Source organism: Epinephelus lanceolatus, chromosome 8 (assembly GCF_041903045.1).
Source record: "Epinephelus lanceolatus isolate andai-2023 chromosome 8, ASM4190304v1, whole genome shotgun sequence".
In the NCBI taxonomy this organism is placed as follows: domain Eukaryota; kingdom Metazoa; phylum Chordata; class Actinopteri; order Perciformes; family Serranidae; genus Epinephelus; species Epinephelus lanceolatus.
This window is the reverse complement of record NC_135741.1, coordinates 8,753,397-8,769,541: the sequence shown is the minus strand read 5'-3', so window position 1 is coordinate 8,769,541 and position 16,145 is coordinate 8,753,397. Positions and strand designations below refer to the sequence as shown.

At 41.2% G+C, this 16,145-nt stretch overlaps 1 protein-coding gene across 2 annotated transcripts in view; it reads right to left on the bottom strand.

The window, feature by feature from the left end:
- vwa5b1 (von Willebrand factor A domain containing 5B1) overlaps nt 1-14,408 on the bottom strand; it is a 49,239-nt gene extending 34,831 nt beyond the window's left edge. For both annotated transcript variants that reach the window (XM_078169801.1, XM_033630236.2), the window contains exons 1-6: nt 14,128-14,408; nt 10,111-10,267; nt 9,748-9,909; nt 7,195-7,414; nt 6,894-7,048; nt 3,218-3,349 (exon numbers count right to left, since the gene is read on the bottom strand). In XM_078169801.1, the coding sequence (XP_078025927.1) occupies nt 3,218-3,349; nt 6,894-7,048; nt 7,195-7,414; nt 9,748-9,909; nt 10,111-10,249 (808 nt within the window). In that variant the 5' untranslated portion in view covers nt 10,250-10,267; nt 14,128-14,408. The remainder of the gene's footprint in view (nt 1-3,217; nt 3,350-6,893; nt 7,049-7,194; nt 7,415-9,747; nt 9,910-10,110; nt 10,268-14,127) is intronic.
- Nucleotides 14,409-16,145: the final 1,737 nt, after the last annotated feature.

Here is a 16,145-nt window from a genome sequence, read left to right as displayed (position 1 = left end):
CTCTACGACATACGGGGCATGAGATATACCCATTCAAAGTTTGCAATTTCAATCAGTTGCTATAGCGCCCCCCTTTGGCCAATTGATGTAATATTGCTTCATTCACATCCTCCCATGACCCTCTACTGCTGTGCCAAATTTCACATGGATTGACCAAGTCAGTGAGGAGAAAAACGTGGAACAGACACACACAGACAGAGTTTTCGTCATTATATAGTAAGATAAGATACTATTGGGATTTATTGTTGTATACTGTGCCGACAAGTCCTGACAAAAATGTGATATAAATGTCAGTAAATTCATGCACTTGTTAAATAACAATAATAGTTAACTTATTCACTTATCAGTTTAGGTTATACCAAAAAAACAAAGAGAAACAACAACACACACTCACATTAATAATCATACCACAGTTAAATACTTGTTTTTTACCTTTCTTTCAAACTTTTTTTTTTAATTTGCAACGTGACTACACATTTTTAATTCCTTGTCACAGCAGTCTCATAAATTAACCCCTTTGACAGACGTACATCTTTTCTTTTGTTTGTCCTTATTCGTTCATCCTTGTTTTTTAAACACACATATTCCCCTAAAATTCAGACAGACTCTTTTTAATTTAAAGTGACCTTTGAATACAGTTAGGAAGCAAATAATTGTATGCTTTGTATCTGTGCAGTTTTAAGATCAACTACATGAGTGGTTCTAAACCTTTATCATGTCGTGGACCCCTAAATTGACACACACAGGGTCACGGATCCCCATTTAATAAGATTTCTCATCAGGGACGTCCATCTGAAGAGATTTTTGTTGTTAGATACGATTGAGACTTCTATGGTGGTCAACTATAGTTATGCAGATAACAGTGGAAGAAGTGAAACCTAGGACTGGAAGAGTCACTCTTATGGCTCTCACTCATATTGGGCTCACTTCTGTAGTGAATTAGGGGCCGTGTCCACCAAAGCGTTTCCTTCTGGCGCCAGTATATTTTTGTAGTCCTTTGCAAAGGGAACACGTGAATATGTTTGTCACTGTCACTTTGGCCGTTCAGTCACAGTGGAGGAGGGACAAATACCGCAAAGACAAACCACCACATCTTATATGTACAAGTTGTGAAAAACAACAGCAACAGAGGAGAAATCTGTTAATATATCACATATATACTGTATTGTGTTTCCTCTGATGAACCCACACAGACCAGCAGGTCCGTCCTCTCTCCCTGCATGCTTCACCGTTTCCCTTATCCAGAGTAAGTTCTCTACCTTGTGTCAACATGTTTACTTGTTACTTCTACTGCGGCCGCAGATTCAATTCCAACCTTCATCCCATCTTCACCTGGATGTGATTCTGAATCTCTGCCTCCCTCTTTCATACTATAGCTGTCCTCTCAAATAAAGGCAACAAAGCCCCTAAAAATATCTTTAAAAAAACACGTCTACTTCCATGGATATTCCGTATCATAGCAACCAGATGCTACCAAAGTGTCTCAGCTGAAAAACCGCAGCACTTCCAAAACATATTCAAACACTCTCAGCTGGGTGTTTCCTAAAAGGACCGCTTGGTGTTTTCAGTGGAAAAACCCTTTGATGGACACTCACATAGTGAAAATAAACTAATCCTCATTTTTCTGGGGAACTTCATCAAGGACTCCCGGAGCTCCCTGGACCCCTGGTTGAGAACCACTGAACTAGATCACAAAATTTTAAAGCAGTTAAGTTAATAAATAGATCATTAGATGGTTCAATAGATATTTAAATTGATTTATAAGGTCTTCTCTGTAGCATGAAAATTGGATTAGTATTGATTTTGTATGTGTTCCCTCATACCTCCACACGGTAGGAACTCTGAGAGCTCAGTACAGTGAATATAGTGAGCTCTGGGTCAAGGTGTCTTTAGTTTTATATAATATTTCAATGGTTTTATGCGTTTCTGTTTTTACATTGTTTATGTGTCATTTCCAACCATCTTCTGTCATGACCCGTCAAGCTCCCCAAGTCATCTGTCATCCCTGTGTGTCCTGTTTTATTTTGGTAACCACTGTCTCGTCTTATTTTAGATCCCACGTCCTGTCAGGTTTCCCTCCTTTGAGATAACTCGCCTCGCCCTGATGTGCTCCACCTGTGTCTCTCTCGTTGTCTTTCTTGTCTTAGAGCACTGAAGTCTTTGTCTTCCCCTACTTTGTTGCCAGATTGTCTCGACCTTTTCCTAGTGTTTCCTGCGCGTGTATGTTCAACCATTTTTGCCTTTCAACCACCCTTTTTGTCTGTTGATTCGGATACTTTTGCCTGAGTGACTGATTACCCGTCTACAGACCTGAGCCTGATTTAAGACCCTAAACTTTTATCTGAGTGTGATTTTGCTTTGTGAGTCCTTCTCCAGATTGTGCTCTATATTATCACGCCTAGGAATGTATTTTTATACATCTTTATTTTCATTTTTCATTCTATTTCAGCATCATTTTTACTTGACTCTTAATCATCCACATTGGTTTTTATTTCTTACTTCGGCTATAAACCAGGTGTTAAATTTAATATAAATAAAAAATGTCTTCAAATTTAACTTGGTGAGCCCTGCAGAAAGTAATTTATATGACACACACAGCCTGTGTTTCTGGTCATTAATCAACGCAGCTGATGATGAAAATAGACCGCTCATGTCTGTTCCTTTGTTTCATTTTCTTTGTTTTAACACACGCCTGCCTGTAATGCAGCTCAGTTTCCTCGTCCTCATCTCTGTGCTCAAGCTGAGCATCCATGTGGTGATTGAACTGCAGCACTGATCTGCGCTGAATTAAATTGCCCAGCACTGGCAGCAGGTCTGTTTGTGAACAAAACCTTCATAAGAGGCCTATTGGATCAGCCAGGCCGGGGCTCATTCCTGCCTCTGGGAGACAACTGGCCTACACATACTGCAGGTCAAGACGGCAGTGAGAGAGAGACGAGAGCACAGTGAGAAAAAAAAACCAAAACAGATCTGACACTACACACCCACACAATGCAGTCTGACTCCGCTGGCATGTCATACAACAGGAGAACCATAAAGCGAGGCGGTGAATCACCTCGCAAATGATCTAATTACAAGCTTCACACACGAATAAGAGCTGTAAAAGAGCCTTGACAGAGCTGAAATAAACAATTTCAAAATATTGTACTTGAGAGGGAGGACAGACTAATTAATTGCAGGGTCGTGCTGTGAGTGAGTTTTGAAGCTGTGGACGTACCGCTGGGATAGATGAGGATTTTGACAGGACAGTCATAAGTGTACTTGTCAGCCAGGGTGATGATGACACTGGTGGCAGAGCGAGCCAGAGGGTCTGCATCGGCTCGGATAGCGTGAGACGGGCTCTCTACACCTACACAGAGCAGCAGACACAGTAGATCAAATAAGCAGCGGCTTCACCTCCAGTAATAACAGTGATAAAACAAACCAGCAGGTCCCACTGAAATCACACTCACATTTCAAAGAGCACAGAGCAAAACACCTCCAAAGCATTTAAAAAGCAGCATAACTTATGCACTGATGCCTTAAGGAGCTGCTGCAGTTTGAGAAGACATGAAGAATAAATAACCAGCAGTTAAGAGTTTTAATGTGAGAATTTCCACCTACGCTCACCAAGTGGTCAAGTTTAAAGGAATAGTTTCGCATTTTGTAAAAAGTTTTTGTCAAATACATTTTCTTGCTGAAAATAATGCCACTTTCATAACTGTTGGATACAAATGAAGCTACAGTCTGGAGACGGTTAGCTTAGTGTAGCATAAAGATAAGATAAGATAAGATAAACTTTATTGTCCCACAAGGGAAATTCATCTTGGGCAGTATAGTGCAAACAGCTGCAATATTCACATACATACATACATACATACATACAATCAACACAGACAAGTTGCCAACATAGTGCGCTGACTGTGTTACAGTTGCAGACTACTGTTGCAAAAGTAGTGCAACCGTTTCTCTTGTTTGTAAGGTTACAAACAAGGGAACTACAGGTATTGCACTGGCCTATCTCAAAGTGCAAGTGAGTGCATATAAAACAGATAAATACAGGGGTCAAATAAAAACACCAGTAAACCAATTAAAATTATATTAAATCAGTTGCGGGACCATAGTGCAAATAAGAACAATACTAGATGAGAACAACAATAACCAGACCATTTAGGCATAAATAGCCCTGCGCACATACGGCTCAACCAAAAGGCCAAAAACAGCTTGCCTGGCTCTGTCCAAACCAGGCTGTAATGTCATGAATGGACCATGAAGGCCATGGCCGCCGTGCCCCTTCAGCTTGGCCTTTAGACCCCCAGAAAATTATGCCCCACGGCCACAGTGGCCTTGGTGTCAGTCTGCACTGCCATAGCTGATCTTCTCCACTTCCTCTTTCCTGCCAATACATTTAAAGACACTTTTGCTAAGATTCTGAATCGTTATTGGGCAACATCAAGTTGGAAAACAGGGCTACTTGTGATGACAGTTTGACAAAAACAAAAAACACAACCAGAGACTTTCGTGTGTACGTATGCATATATTAGAACCTCTGTGCCTTTCCAACAGGCCAACCTCCTCACTTATCTGTTGCAAGTATTGGTCCTGTTTTTGTCTCTGCATTGCTGCATGTACATATTCCACTAAATTAGACGGCTAAAACACTCAAAATCAACTTTTCTGACTATTCTGCGGTAGCCTCGTGTCACCAGTTTCTATTCATTCTGAATTTTGTCTGGATTCTGGCTCCGGTCTAGAGAGCAGATGTGGAATTCACCAAATTCACCAAAGTAAAAGTGTTCACCAAAGTAAAACTTTAAATTCTGGCGCACCATCGATTTGGGGTGATGAGGGGTGTAAGAAAATCGATTAACTTAATGGCTTGGGGCGTTTCTTGTAAATTATATTCTTTAAATTAAAGTTTCACCGCATTTTTATTAGCTTGGTGCTTTTATTTTGACGGAAAGGCGCATCCATCGAATTCCGGATCCTGTCTCACTCGCCCTGGTTCCAATTCCTTACCAAAACAGCCACTAACAGCCCCAGACTAATTCTGCGCTGGCGCTTTATCCGTCCATAAAGAGATGCATTTGCTTGCATTGAACACTAGGGGCATACTTCATGTACTGTACTGAAATATGGACACAAAACAGAACTGTGGAAATGAGTCATGAAAGAAACTGTATGCGACATTCAAAGTATAGCAGCAAACAACTTTGCTATGTACAAGTTTCTCTGTGGTTGGTTTCTGCATGCGCATGTTAATGCATGTGTATATTTCACTGGCTAGCTCATTGCCGCCACTTTGTACTGGGCTCATATGCTGGTTACCGCTGATATCAGGAGGGCGTCATTAAGGCAGCATGGTGCCCAATCTTCGGTTTCCCCCTAGTTAGCTCTGTCAGCACTGTTTTCCTTGTTTAGCGCAGTTTATGGATTTGCATTGTTAGCTGCTAGCTGACAGCTCAGCCATCTCCATGTTGAGAACCGTGTGCAGACAACTTGTACGCTCTGAATTTTGCAATGAGTCCCTTTAATTGAACTATGAAGGACCAAGACAGAGCTGAGAGAGGAGCAGCTGTTGTATTTATTTATGTATTTATTTCAATGATAGTTATAGCCTAAATAAAATCATCCCAAACCCTAAGTTAAATTTATCATTTCCTTGGACTTAAAACAGTGTGTAAGATTTAGGGGGGTATAGTGGCATCTAGTGGTGAAGATTGCAAATTACAACCAGCTGAAACTTCTGGTTACAATTCCTGCAGTGTTCACTGTTCAGGAGGTTTTTACTGTGAGCCGAATTATCCGCAGAGGTCTCTACCTCTCCAAAACAAATGGACCAGGTAATAAAACTGGTCAAAACACTGAATAAAGAAGTTGCACTTAAAAAAAAATCTGTTTTTCAGATATGATGGCCAGCGTAAAAACACTGTGTGGTTTGTTCGTCCTGGGCTACTGTAGAAACAGGCCGGTCTCCGAAGACAAGGACCCACTTCCTATGTAGATATAAACGGCTCATCTGAAGTCACGAAAAGTCTTATTTTCAGGTGATTATACACTAAAGCAAACATACTTATTATATTATATTACATTTCTGCCAGTGTATTCCCCTAAACCCTGCACACTGGACCTTTACAATCAGTGTTTTATCTTGATGGCCTGCCCTGACATTTGGCCTGCGTGCCCTCAAAGAAATTGACAACACCAAAGGCCAAGTGGCCTCGCCCTTAAAATGATGAAATTCCAGGCCTGGTCCAAACGTAACAAAATCCAATTACCAGCACCTGCAAAGCTTACTAATTAAGACATGGGGTTACATGACAGTGTCTTGACTGGGAGCGGTGACTTCCTAGAGGCTCTGCAAATTGCCTGACAACCTCACGCCGACAACAAGACTTGCACAAATTAAACACATTAGTGATAATTGGTGACTTTTAAAGGTGCTTGTATCTTTGGACAGAGCCAAGATTGTGGTTTCTTCCTGTATCAATGCTAAGCTAAGCTAACCGTCTCCTGACTGTAGCTTCATATCGAATGGACAGACGTGTGAGAGGTATTGATCTTCTCATCTCACTCACACACAAGCAAGAAAATAAATTAGTGAATTTACCAAAATGTCAGATCATGTCTTTAACAAGTTTAATGCTGGCCAATAATGTTGGTTGTACCCAGCTATAACAGTATTCAGCAACGTGTGACATAGTAAAACACGTTTCCTTGTCTGCACTGCAATTACAACTTAGCTTTCAAGGAGCACTGAAAAACAATCCTTGATTACACGGTAGCTGAAGTGATCACGCCTAACATACCATTACACCCATGGCAAAATTATTTTTAGGTGGATCATGGGTACATTTCCATTGTTGACTAGCGGAGCTACCACATATATCACTAGTATTGTGTTACTATCTGACCTGCGAGGAGATAGGGAGCCCGAATCTCCAGCTGGAAGTTAAACTCGTAGTCCATTGAGTTGATGGCCTCCTCCTCCAGCAGTGAAGCCAACCACAGTTGAGGGGAGTTGGGAGTTTGATCGTGGGGACTTGAGGCACAGCTGTGCTTGTCCCGCCTAAAAGTAGCAAAGCAAAATTACATAAAATGGAGCCATCTTGACTGAACATAGAAAATGTTAGTTTAATCACTACCCATTCATACATATAGGCCCTAAAATTTAGTCTACAATGCCAAAAAATGAACATGTCCCATCATTCTTACGTTCTGGAGAAGTTTGGGGACAGTCCCTGCTCCTCGTTGATGGTCCTCTGTACCCGAGGTGTACACACCGGAGGGGACGAGACACTGATGCCTCCGTTGGGCAGGGTGGAGAGCTCAGAGGAGGTACTGACCAGAATATGGACCGTCTCCATGGGAGGGATGACCCCGAGGTTGACCACTAACACTGTCCTCCCGAGGTCCTCATCAATCACTATGTGTCCTGTGACACCAGACGAGATTAGTAAATAACAAAATCTTTTAATTTTACCACACAATTCCTATGACTGAGTAATCTTCGATGTCTTAAATACATTTTAATGTTCAAACATAGAGAGTTATACAGACTTAATTAGCACACTATAATGACATTATTATATCACACTCTTCTGGAACCATTATACTATATTACTTCACTTATATCCATGAAAACTGCCCATCTGATGAAAATGTCTTCCAGAAGACTTAAAGGGAAGTTCAAATTTTAATTTTGAACTCCTGTAAAGTTCACGAGAGGCAAATTTAAAAATCAGTGATCAAAATGAAAGCAGCAGAAGAGATATCCTATTTTTTTTCTTAAGAATGAGTTAGGCTACAAAAAGCTACATCCTACATTTCCCATAATGCAACATTTCCTTCGAACCTCTCTGTCTGGTAAATGTCAAAAACCTCACTGCTAGTTTGTAATGGAAGCTTTTTGATCAAGTCGTGTATCAGACCCTTGAATCCACCCACGCCACTGAGTTCAAGTTGAGTGGTTGTTGAGTGGTTAACATGACAGCGGTTTCTCGGTTAAAATAAAAAAATGAGCACTGTGGGGAGACTCAATCAGCCAATCAGTCCCACGCGCTGGACTATCGCCGTTGTCAAGCTTTTTGTCAAGCGGTGCACTGGAGCTAATGAATGACAAGTAACGAGCTGGTAACAAAGTTTGTAGTCATAGTCCTGATCCGAGATAACACTGAAGACATAACATTAAAGCACTGGAGTATGTGCCCCCTTTAAACCTGCATAATCACCTTTTAATGTTTCCACAGCTATTGTACACATCCAGCAGACACCATGTAAGCTTGACATCAATTTGAAGACATCTTTCAGACAACCTTAAAAAAAATGCAAGATCAACAGTCAAGTGTTTGTGTCCACCGTAGACTGTAAGATCTGGAGATAATGGATGTAGCTTTCGTGATGTCACAAACTGGTTTGTGGACTCCAATTTTGAAGCCTCAAGTTCGGCATGTCGGCTGTCACCATCTTGGATTTGGGAGCCGGAGGTGACCATATCTGGGCGAGAGGATAGCGCTATGGAGGAGCGAGGGGTGGATAAGACTGAGAAGCCGAGGACACAGCCCGTTTTCATTCCGAGATTGTCAATACCGCCTTTTTCTAAGTGATTTTGGCATCAGACACCTTACACCAAAAGCCACCTTTCACAGGGGTATGATACGTTGCCGGGAGGTCAGTTTGTAACACGGCCTGACGTAACCTTTCGCAGCATTATAGTATACTGCCAAGTCGACTAGACGGCACCTGTTGTGGCAGTATGATATGCAAACAGGCGGCGTCAGTTCATTATGCAGCCAGAGCACCTGTGGTGGCGGTATGATACGCCACTGAATGGTGTCAGCTTGGCATGCTGCCGGTAATGTCGTAATATACGGAGCAGGAAAGTCTCTACAGGGTAGTTGGGAGGGATGATGGATGGGTCCATCAAACTTTCACCGGGTAGCCTGGTGTTTGCTTCCCGTATGAATGTAGAGCCAAACCTTGATGTTTTTTCTAACCCTAATCCCGTGCTTTTGTTGCCTAAACCCAACCATGTGCTTTTGTTGACATCCCGGGGTTGGTTGTGGTGTCCAAGAACGTCAACAACAAACACAGTAGATTACCTTAGAGAATACATAGACGTGAAAGGCCACTGACAAAGTGGCGATATGTGACAACTTGGGATGAGAGCGTGTTGGAGGACACTATCAGCAGATAGCCTGTCACTCAAAGCAGCCTTCCCTTAATTTGCATAAATAAAATGTAAACAAGTGAGTTATATAGTAATTTAACCCCTGTACAGTTGTCATAAAGGGGGGAATTAGCTATAGAGAGAACTGTTTGGGGTTTTTTTTTTTGGTACCAGGCTGTAAACATGTTTATTTCTGCTGTAAATTTGGGCATTTTAACATGGGGGTCTATGGGGAGTGACTGGCTACAGGAGCCAGCCCCAAGTGGCCATTCAAGGAACTGCAATTTTTGGCACTTCTGTGTTGGCTTCATTTTTCAGCCGTGGATGTTGTCGCTTGTTGTCCACTGTGAGTCAAATATTTACTCTTCTTTAGCTCTGTTTTGATCTCCAACAACTCCTTTGGAAAATAACTGGTTCTTTAGCTGCTAAATGCTTCACTATGTTCACCAGATAGTCTCCAAATAGCACACTAGCACACAGTGGCTTTGAGATTTTTCACTGAAAACAGGTACCTGCTGCTGCTGGAGACAGGGTTTCACACATAGTAATTCGATCCATGGCTAATATAACAATATTGATTTGAGCAGCTTTAATCTTACCGCTGCCACTCTGCAGGGCTCCATTAGATGTGTTGCAGCAATCCAGATAACAGTCGTCAATTTTTGCCTTGTCTTTGATTTGCAGTGTTATAATCTGACTGGATATCATAGATTCAAACCCCACAACAATAGAATTTTCCTCCAGCGGATAAATGAAAATTCCTAGAGGGCAGTTGGAGAGGGAAGAAAAGGAAAGAAATATGAGCATGAACCAGAGGCAGAAAACAAGCAATTACACATATTCAGTCAATAATTTCACAACCGTGTGTTTCAGAGCAGAGAGTGGGTTTAAACTGGCTGAAAGTGGCTAGTGTTCACATGGCTGAGGTAAACAAATTAGACTCCTCTAGTGTGCTCACTCACCCTCGATTGCATGATCCTCAATATTTTCGTAGGTCATAGAGGCTGTCATGGCCAGAGTATAACCCCTTACACAGGAAGTGATGTCAGAGACGCTGAGGGGCAGAGCGCTCCGGTTCTCCTTGTTAATGAGTCCAGGCATGGTGCTGGTTTTAGGACTCTGGTTTGTTGCCACATGTCAGAAAAATAAATAATACATCATGATCGTGCCTCGGAAACAAAAGCTGCCACCTGCATTTTGTTCAATATTAATTAAAGGTCCAGTGTGTGGGGTTTAGTGGCATTTCAGGTGAGGCTGCAGAACTGAAATTTCTTCAGTGTGCCATGCGTGTAGGATCCTGACCGACACAAAAACGCGAAGGGCCCTATCTAAAGCCAGTGTTTGGTTTGACTGTTCTGGACTATATAGAAACAACATGGTAGACTGCATGGACAAGGACTTGCTCCATATGGTTCATTCTAAGGTTACAAAAACACAATGATTCTTATTTTTTAAGTGTTTATAAACTTAAGAAAACACTTCCGCCCTCAATAAATGCCCCTAAATCCTACACAGCGGATCTTTATATAAGAAGGACATGATTAAAATATTAGAATGAATTGTGTAAAATGTATAATTGAAACAACTGAAGAAATTATTAAAACATAACTCATTTATTCACTTATTATGAAATTATTATATAATTATTTCACCATCCTTGTACCGGTCGGCCAATCACAAACCTTCTGCTACCAGACTTAGCCAGTTAGCTCCAGTTAGCTATAGCAATTACAATGTCAAAATCATAGACTATATAATAAGAATAGATGACATGACAGCTCCCCAAAAGTGAAGCCAAATTATCTCAATAGCCCCCCTGGTGACCTTTTGGTTAGATATCTGAGCCAAGGTCTGTGGAAGAGACTTCCCCGTTTTGTTCTTCAACATAAAATACGTCAGTAAATATTCCACTTGTGAACTTTGAAGTGTTTATCTGTCTTCAGAAAGATAGTTGCTGACAAGTGACTAAATGACACTACTGAATATCATCACGCCCAATACGGCTTTACAGCTTCGTTGTGGTGGCGATATTAAGTCATGCGACAGTAGTGTAGTTTGATTATAGTCTAACATTAGCATTACTTCTGCATTTAGGCGTCAAAAATCATAAAAGTGTTGTTAATTTGTGAGATTATCTTGTTAATTAAGACTTATCATATCATAAACTTTTGTTTGCCACAGCACTTATTTTCTGCAATTATCCAAAATCGAGTGGAAAAATCCTATAGGCTTTTTGACGAGGGAACCAGCGCAACACTAACTTCCGCATTGGCCTACAGAAAAACATAATCCCTGGAGCACTCTATATTGGCAGAGATGTATTATATGATGTTTATAATCACCTGAAAATAATAATTGTTGTGTTTTTGTTACCTTAGAATGAGCCAGTTATATCTACATAACAAGTGGGTCCCTTTCCACAAAGCCCTCCATGTTGTTTCTACAGTAGCCCAGACCAGACAAACCAAACACTAGCTCCAGACAGGGCCATTCACCTTTTCATGTTTTGTGGCCTTGTATTTTCGTATTTTCATGTCGGCCACCACAATTCTCTAACAAGCTTGGCACACAAGAGAGGTTTCAGTTGGTTGCAACGTTGCAACCTCACTGCTACATGCCACTAAATCCTCCACTCTGAACCTTTATCACAGTACACTGACAAAAACTATCATCTCCTTTCACTGACACCAACAAAGTTGCTCAAACAAGTTGAAAAACTATTAACAATGGAGAATCACACAATATAAAGAATTTTGAGGGGGCAAAAAAGAAAAAGAAAGAAGCAAAGCTGCTCATGTTACCCACCTAGCCAGCTAACTAGCTTGCGAGCCTGGATAATTACTTTGCATTTAAGTGAAAAGGTAGTGTTAGCAGTGTTAGCTAGCTCTTATTAGCTAGCGCTTTCTCTTATCAGAGAAAGGCTGTCTGTCTTTGTCTCTGAGAAACAATCAAAACACAGCCAAGCTAATGCTGAGTTAGCTAGCTAACATTAGCTACTATCCCCAACATGCTTGGTAGGGCCTACCTGTAGGCCTATGTGCAGCCTTGTTAAGAAGCTAAATAATTAAAAAGGTGATATTAGTTTCTGTGTTTGTCATTTTTAAGCAACAGCTTAATAATTGACTAACTGAGAATATCTTTGGCATTGTTGTTACTCTAGCTAACTGCTAAGCTTAGCATAAGTGCTAACTGGCTAAATGGTAGCGCTTGTTGAGCTAGTGCTGCCATGAAAAGTGATAAAATGAAATAAAAAGTATTAATGGAGAAAAACATAATGAAAATGAACCCCTTTGGTACACAATTAATGTGTTTATTTGTTCTATAATTGCACCAGTATGTATTTAATACTTGGGCTCAATATCACTGTAGCAATTCTGTTTTCTTTATTTTTTTACTAATTTTGTTGCCCAGCACTAACATCAAACACACAGCAGGGTCTCCTCGGAGACTGTAATAACTAGATGAAAGCAGCTAGATGTCAATTCAGTGCAGCAGGCTTTATAGATACTCCGACCTCATTAATCTCCAATGGTATGATGTAAAACCATGGAGCCCCAGGATGGGTGACACAGGTACTTTGAGCAGTTGAGATAAAGGTCACAGCAATAAAAAAAACATTCAGGATAGTATCATCATTATTACAATATTGTAACAGGAGAGAGAAAGAATCCAGTGCCATGTGAGGTGAAACAGAAACTTCAGATATAAGAAAAAATGCCAGAGGAGGAATGAAGCCGCTAATTATGTAAGTTATACAATGAAATTATCTGTTGCTGTGGGGCTGTGCTTCATTGTTACTGTCGTCTCCTCCACCAGCAATCTTGCTTATGTGCTGTCAAGAGTCTGCGCCTGCTGCACAACCAGAGCCCCAGCACAGGCTTGATAGGAAGTGTTATGACGAAAGCAATTTCCATAGAGACAGCTCTGCTTGCTCGCTCGCCTGCAGACTGACCAGTAGCATCTGTAAAGCGGGCCTTTATTTATGACACTGTGACTGATTGCAATTAAAACACCAGGCGATCTCTTTGCCTCACACAAACCGCAAAATCATACTCGCTCAGGAAATTCAAACAGGTTCAGCTAATCTCCACAGACGCAACTTTCACACTCCCTGGCCACACAAGAAGTCCTTCAGAATCAATAACAAACTCAATGGTCTTTCTAATAGTCAAAGGGACCCTTTAGGCACCACTTGGTTATTTATGGCGAGGAAAAGGTCATACAGATGTAATTACAGAGTGTTTAGTTGTCTGTCTCAACAGTGCCATCATGTGTCCGGTCAACAGCAGATTGAGACGCAAACAGGGATACATCCCTTTGTCCCCTCTATGGAAACAACATCCTCATGCAGGTGAATCAAAAGAATTAATTCAAGCTAAGCTGGACTGCAAAAAGTGCTCTCAGTGAAAAGATGACACCATAAGACATGAGAAAAAGACACTAAACATCAATTAATGTGAATTTAAAAAGGTCTATCTCGAACAAAAGGTAATGTAAATTCAAATTATTAACATTATGCTTTAAAAATCTACATGTCATCCACAAGCTGCATGACGTTTCTCCAAGAGATCCATTTCTTTACGGTCCTCCAGCTTAATTAGTGTTAAAAGTGGCAGTCCCAGGATGTTTCTCTCCTGGTTGGCTCAGTCACATGAATCACCCTGCCTCCCTCTTGCTAAAAGACCACCAAACCATCAACTCTCAACATTTCCCATCACACTCCTCTGCACTCATTAGTGTCACAACTGAGAGCAGACACTGTGGTAACCACCTGTTGAAGCACACACAGTGTCTGGTATGTCTGTTTACACTGCACAAATCAAGACGCATCACTGCTAGTTTTTAATCATCTGACTGGTGTGACCTTTTCTTGATTTCAAACAAATGACAGGGATGTTTAATATATGCATCATCACAGAGACACACTGCGGCGTTAAAATGCATCAGATATGATCACAGCATCAGCCTCATTATCTTACCTCTCATTTGTGTCAGCTGGGTATGCAGCGAGGAGCTCTCTCTGTCAGAAGTCCACTTATCATGAAAGATATCCTCCTCCTCTTCCTCTCCGACCTCTCTCAGCTCCCCTTTTTTGGTTCTCTCTCTCTCTCTATGTGGCGTAGGGGGAATAGGAGTGCTGCTGCCACAGGTGGCAGGAACTACAGATGCAGCGGCCACATCGTTAGTTGGACGTAACAATGCAAAGAAAGGGGAAGGTAGGCAGGCAGGAGCTGCTGCAGCAGTTCAAATCAAGCACATCAACATGTGGTTGCAGAAACTGTTTCATTTATTCTCCGCCTCCTCTTCCTCCTCCTCCTCCTCCTCCTCCTCCTCCCTGTGGATGCTGGAGTTGGAGGCTTTGAGAGAGAGAGAGGGGGGCTGAGACAGAGGGTCTTCAAATAAACATCCCCCTTCCCATCAGATTCAAAGCATCAGCACCACCCACTCACTCCAGCAGCCCTCTCCTGACATCGATGACAACAGGAACCATTCAGGTATCCCTTTTAATAGCCAGGGATCAGACATGCATCGTAACACCAGGACAGAGAACGAATACTTGTAGGGACAGATGGGTGGGTGAGGCAGGATTAATGTCCCCCTCATATCACCTATAATCTCTCCCTCTTCCTCCCTCGGCCGTGATTGGAAAAGCCCTTAATGTTTCCAATCCAGCGTGGGTGCTTGGCTGTCTCCATGTTTTCAGATCACTTGGTTTGATCCATCTGTTTTCTTGCGAGGTTACCATGACAATTAATATGTGTTTATAGAGTCATTTTGGTACTTGTGAAAGATGGTGTCTATCTGTGTGTGTGTATGTGTATACCCCTGTGGATGTGTGAGTGCATGTGTGAGTGTGGGTGTGTGTGGGTGGGTTGGTTGAATCTCAGCATCCGCCTTCAAATTGAATTAACTTGCAGCCAATAAAACCAGGTCTGCACCCCCCCTCCTCACCCCTTCCCTCCAACTGTCTATCTGTTTCTCAACCTCTCAAACACGGTCTCACTCACACACACACACACACACACACACACACACACACACACAAAGCTCATTCACTTTCTCTCTTTCTCACAGCAGCCAAATAGGAAGGCAAATTCCACTTAAATTTGAAGGTCATTATTTTACACATGGTAACATAATGAATTAAGCGAATGAATTTTTATAATTGTGTCATGCAAGTAATTATCCCCGACCCGTAAGTGCTTTCAAGACTCCATAAAATGAAACAAGCCAGGACCAGAGTCTAACGTACATATTTTCAGATTAAGAAACTAAGAAAAATGAAGCAAAGCAACAAAAGTATCTCACATAATCAAATCACTGTAATGACCATGTTTAAAGCGAGAAATTCAATATTCAAAACTGTTTAGTTACAGGGAGGGGGGTTATAATTAAAGAGGATAATTTAATTTTGAAAAAACAATGTGTTGGCACAACTAAGTCTGTGTATTTCAGTGTGTGGGGCGGACTAAAGCACAATTATAAATCATTATTTTTTATTTTTTGGAAGATATATAAATGAGGAAAGGTTGTGTTAGGGGAGTGCGTATTTACTTTGTAACACTGGGTGGTACTTGGTCTGTAATTGGGTGTAAAGGGACTGGGGATAGCTGTATATTAGTTGTAGATAAATTTGGGAATTTGTTGAAATAATACATGAGTTAAAAGAAGAAATGTAAGAAAGGGGTAGGGGCATATATGTTTACTACTTTTTTTTGGGGGGGGGTAGAAATAAAGTCATTCATTCATTGTGTAAGACGGACTTCATGGATCACTCACAATGACTGTGTAGCACTTAAAAATCAAAATAAGTACTAATTAATACAAATCTATCTTGCCTTCTATTCCAGGCTTTTGTGACAAAATTGGCAAACTTAAACACATCAAGATTAAACAGTCATTCTAGCTTTGGGTCATCTGAGCGTCAGATAACATCCATGTTTAGTCGAGCCATTTTAAGGAACATTAATAAGGCATCATAGTTTGCACAGTATAA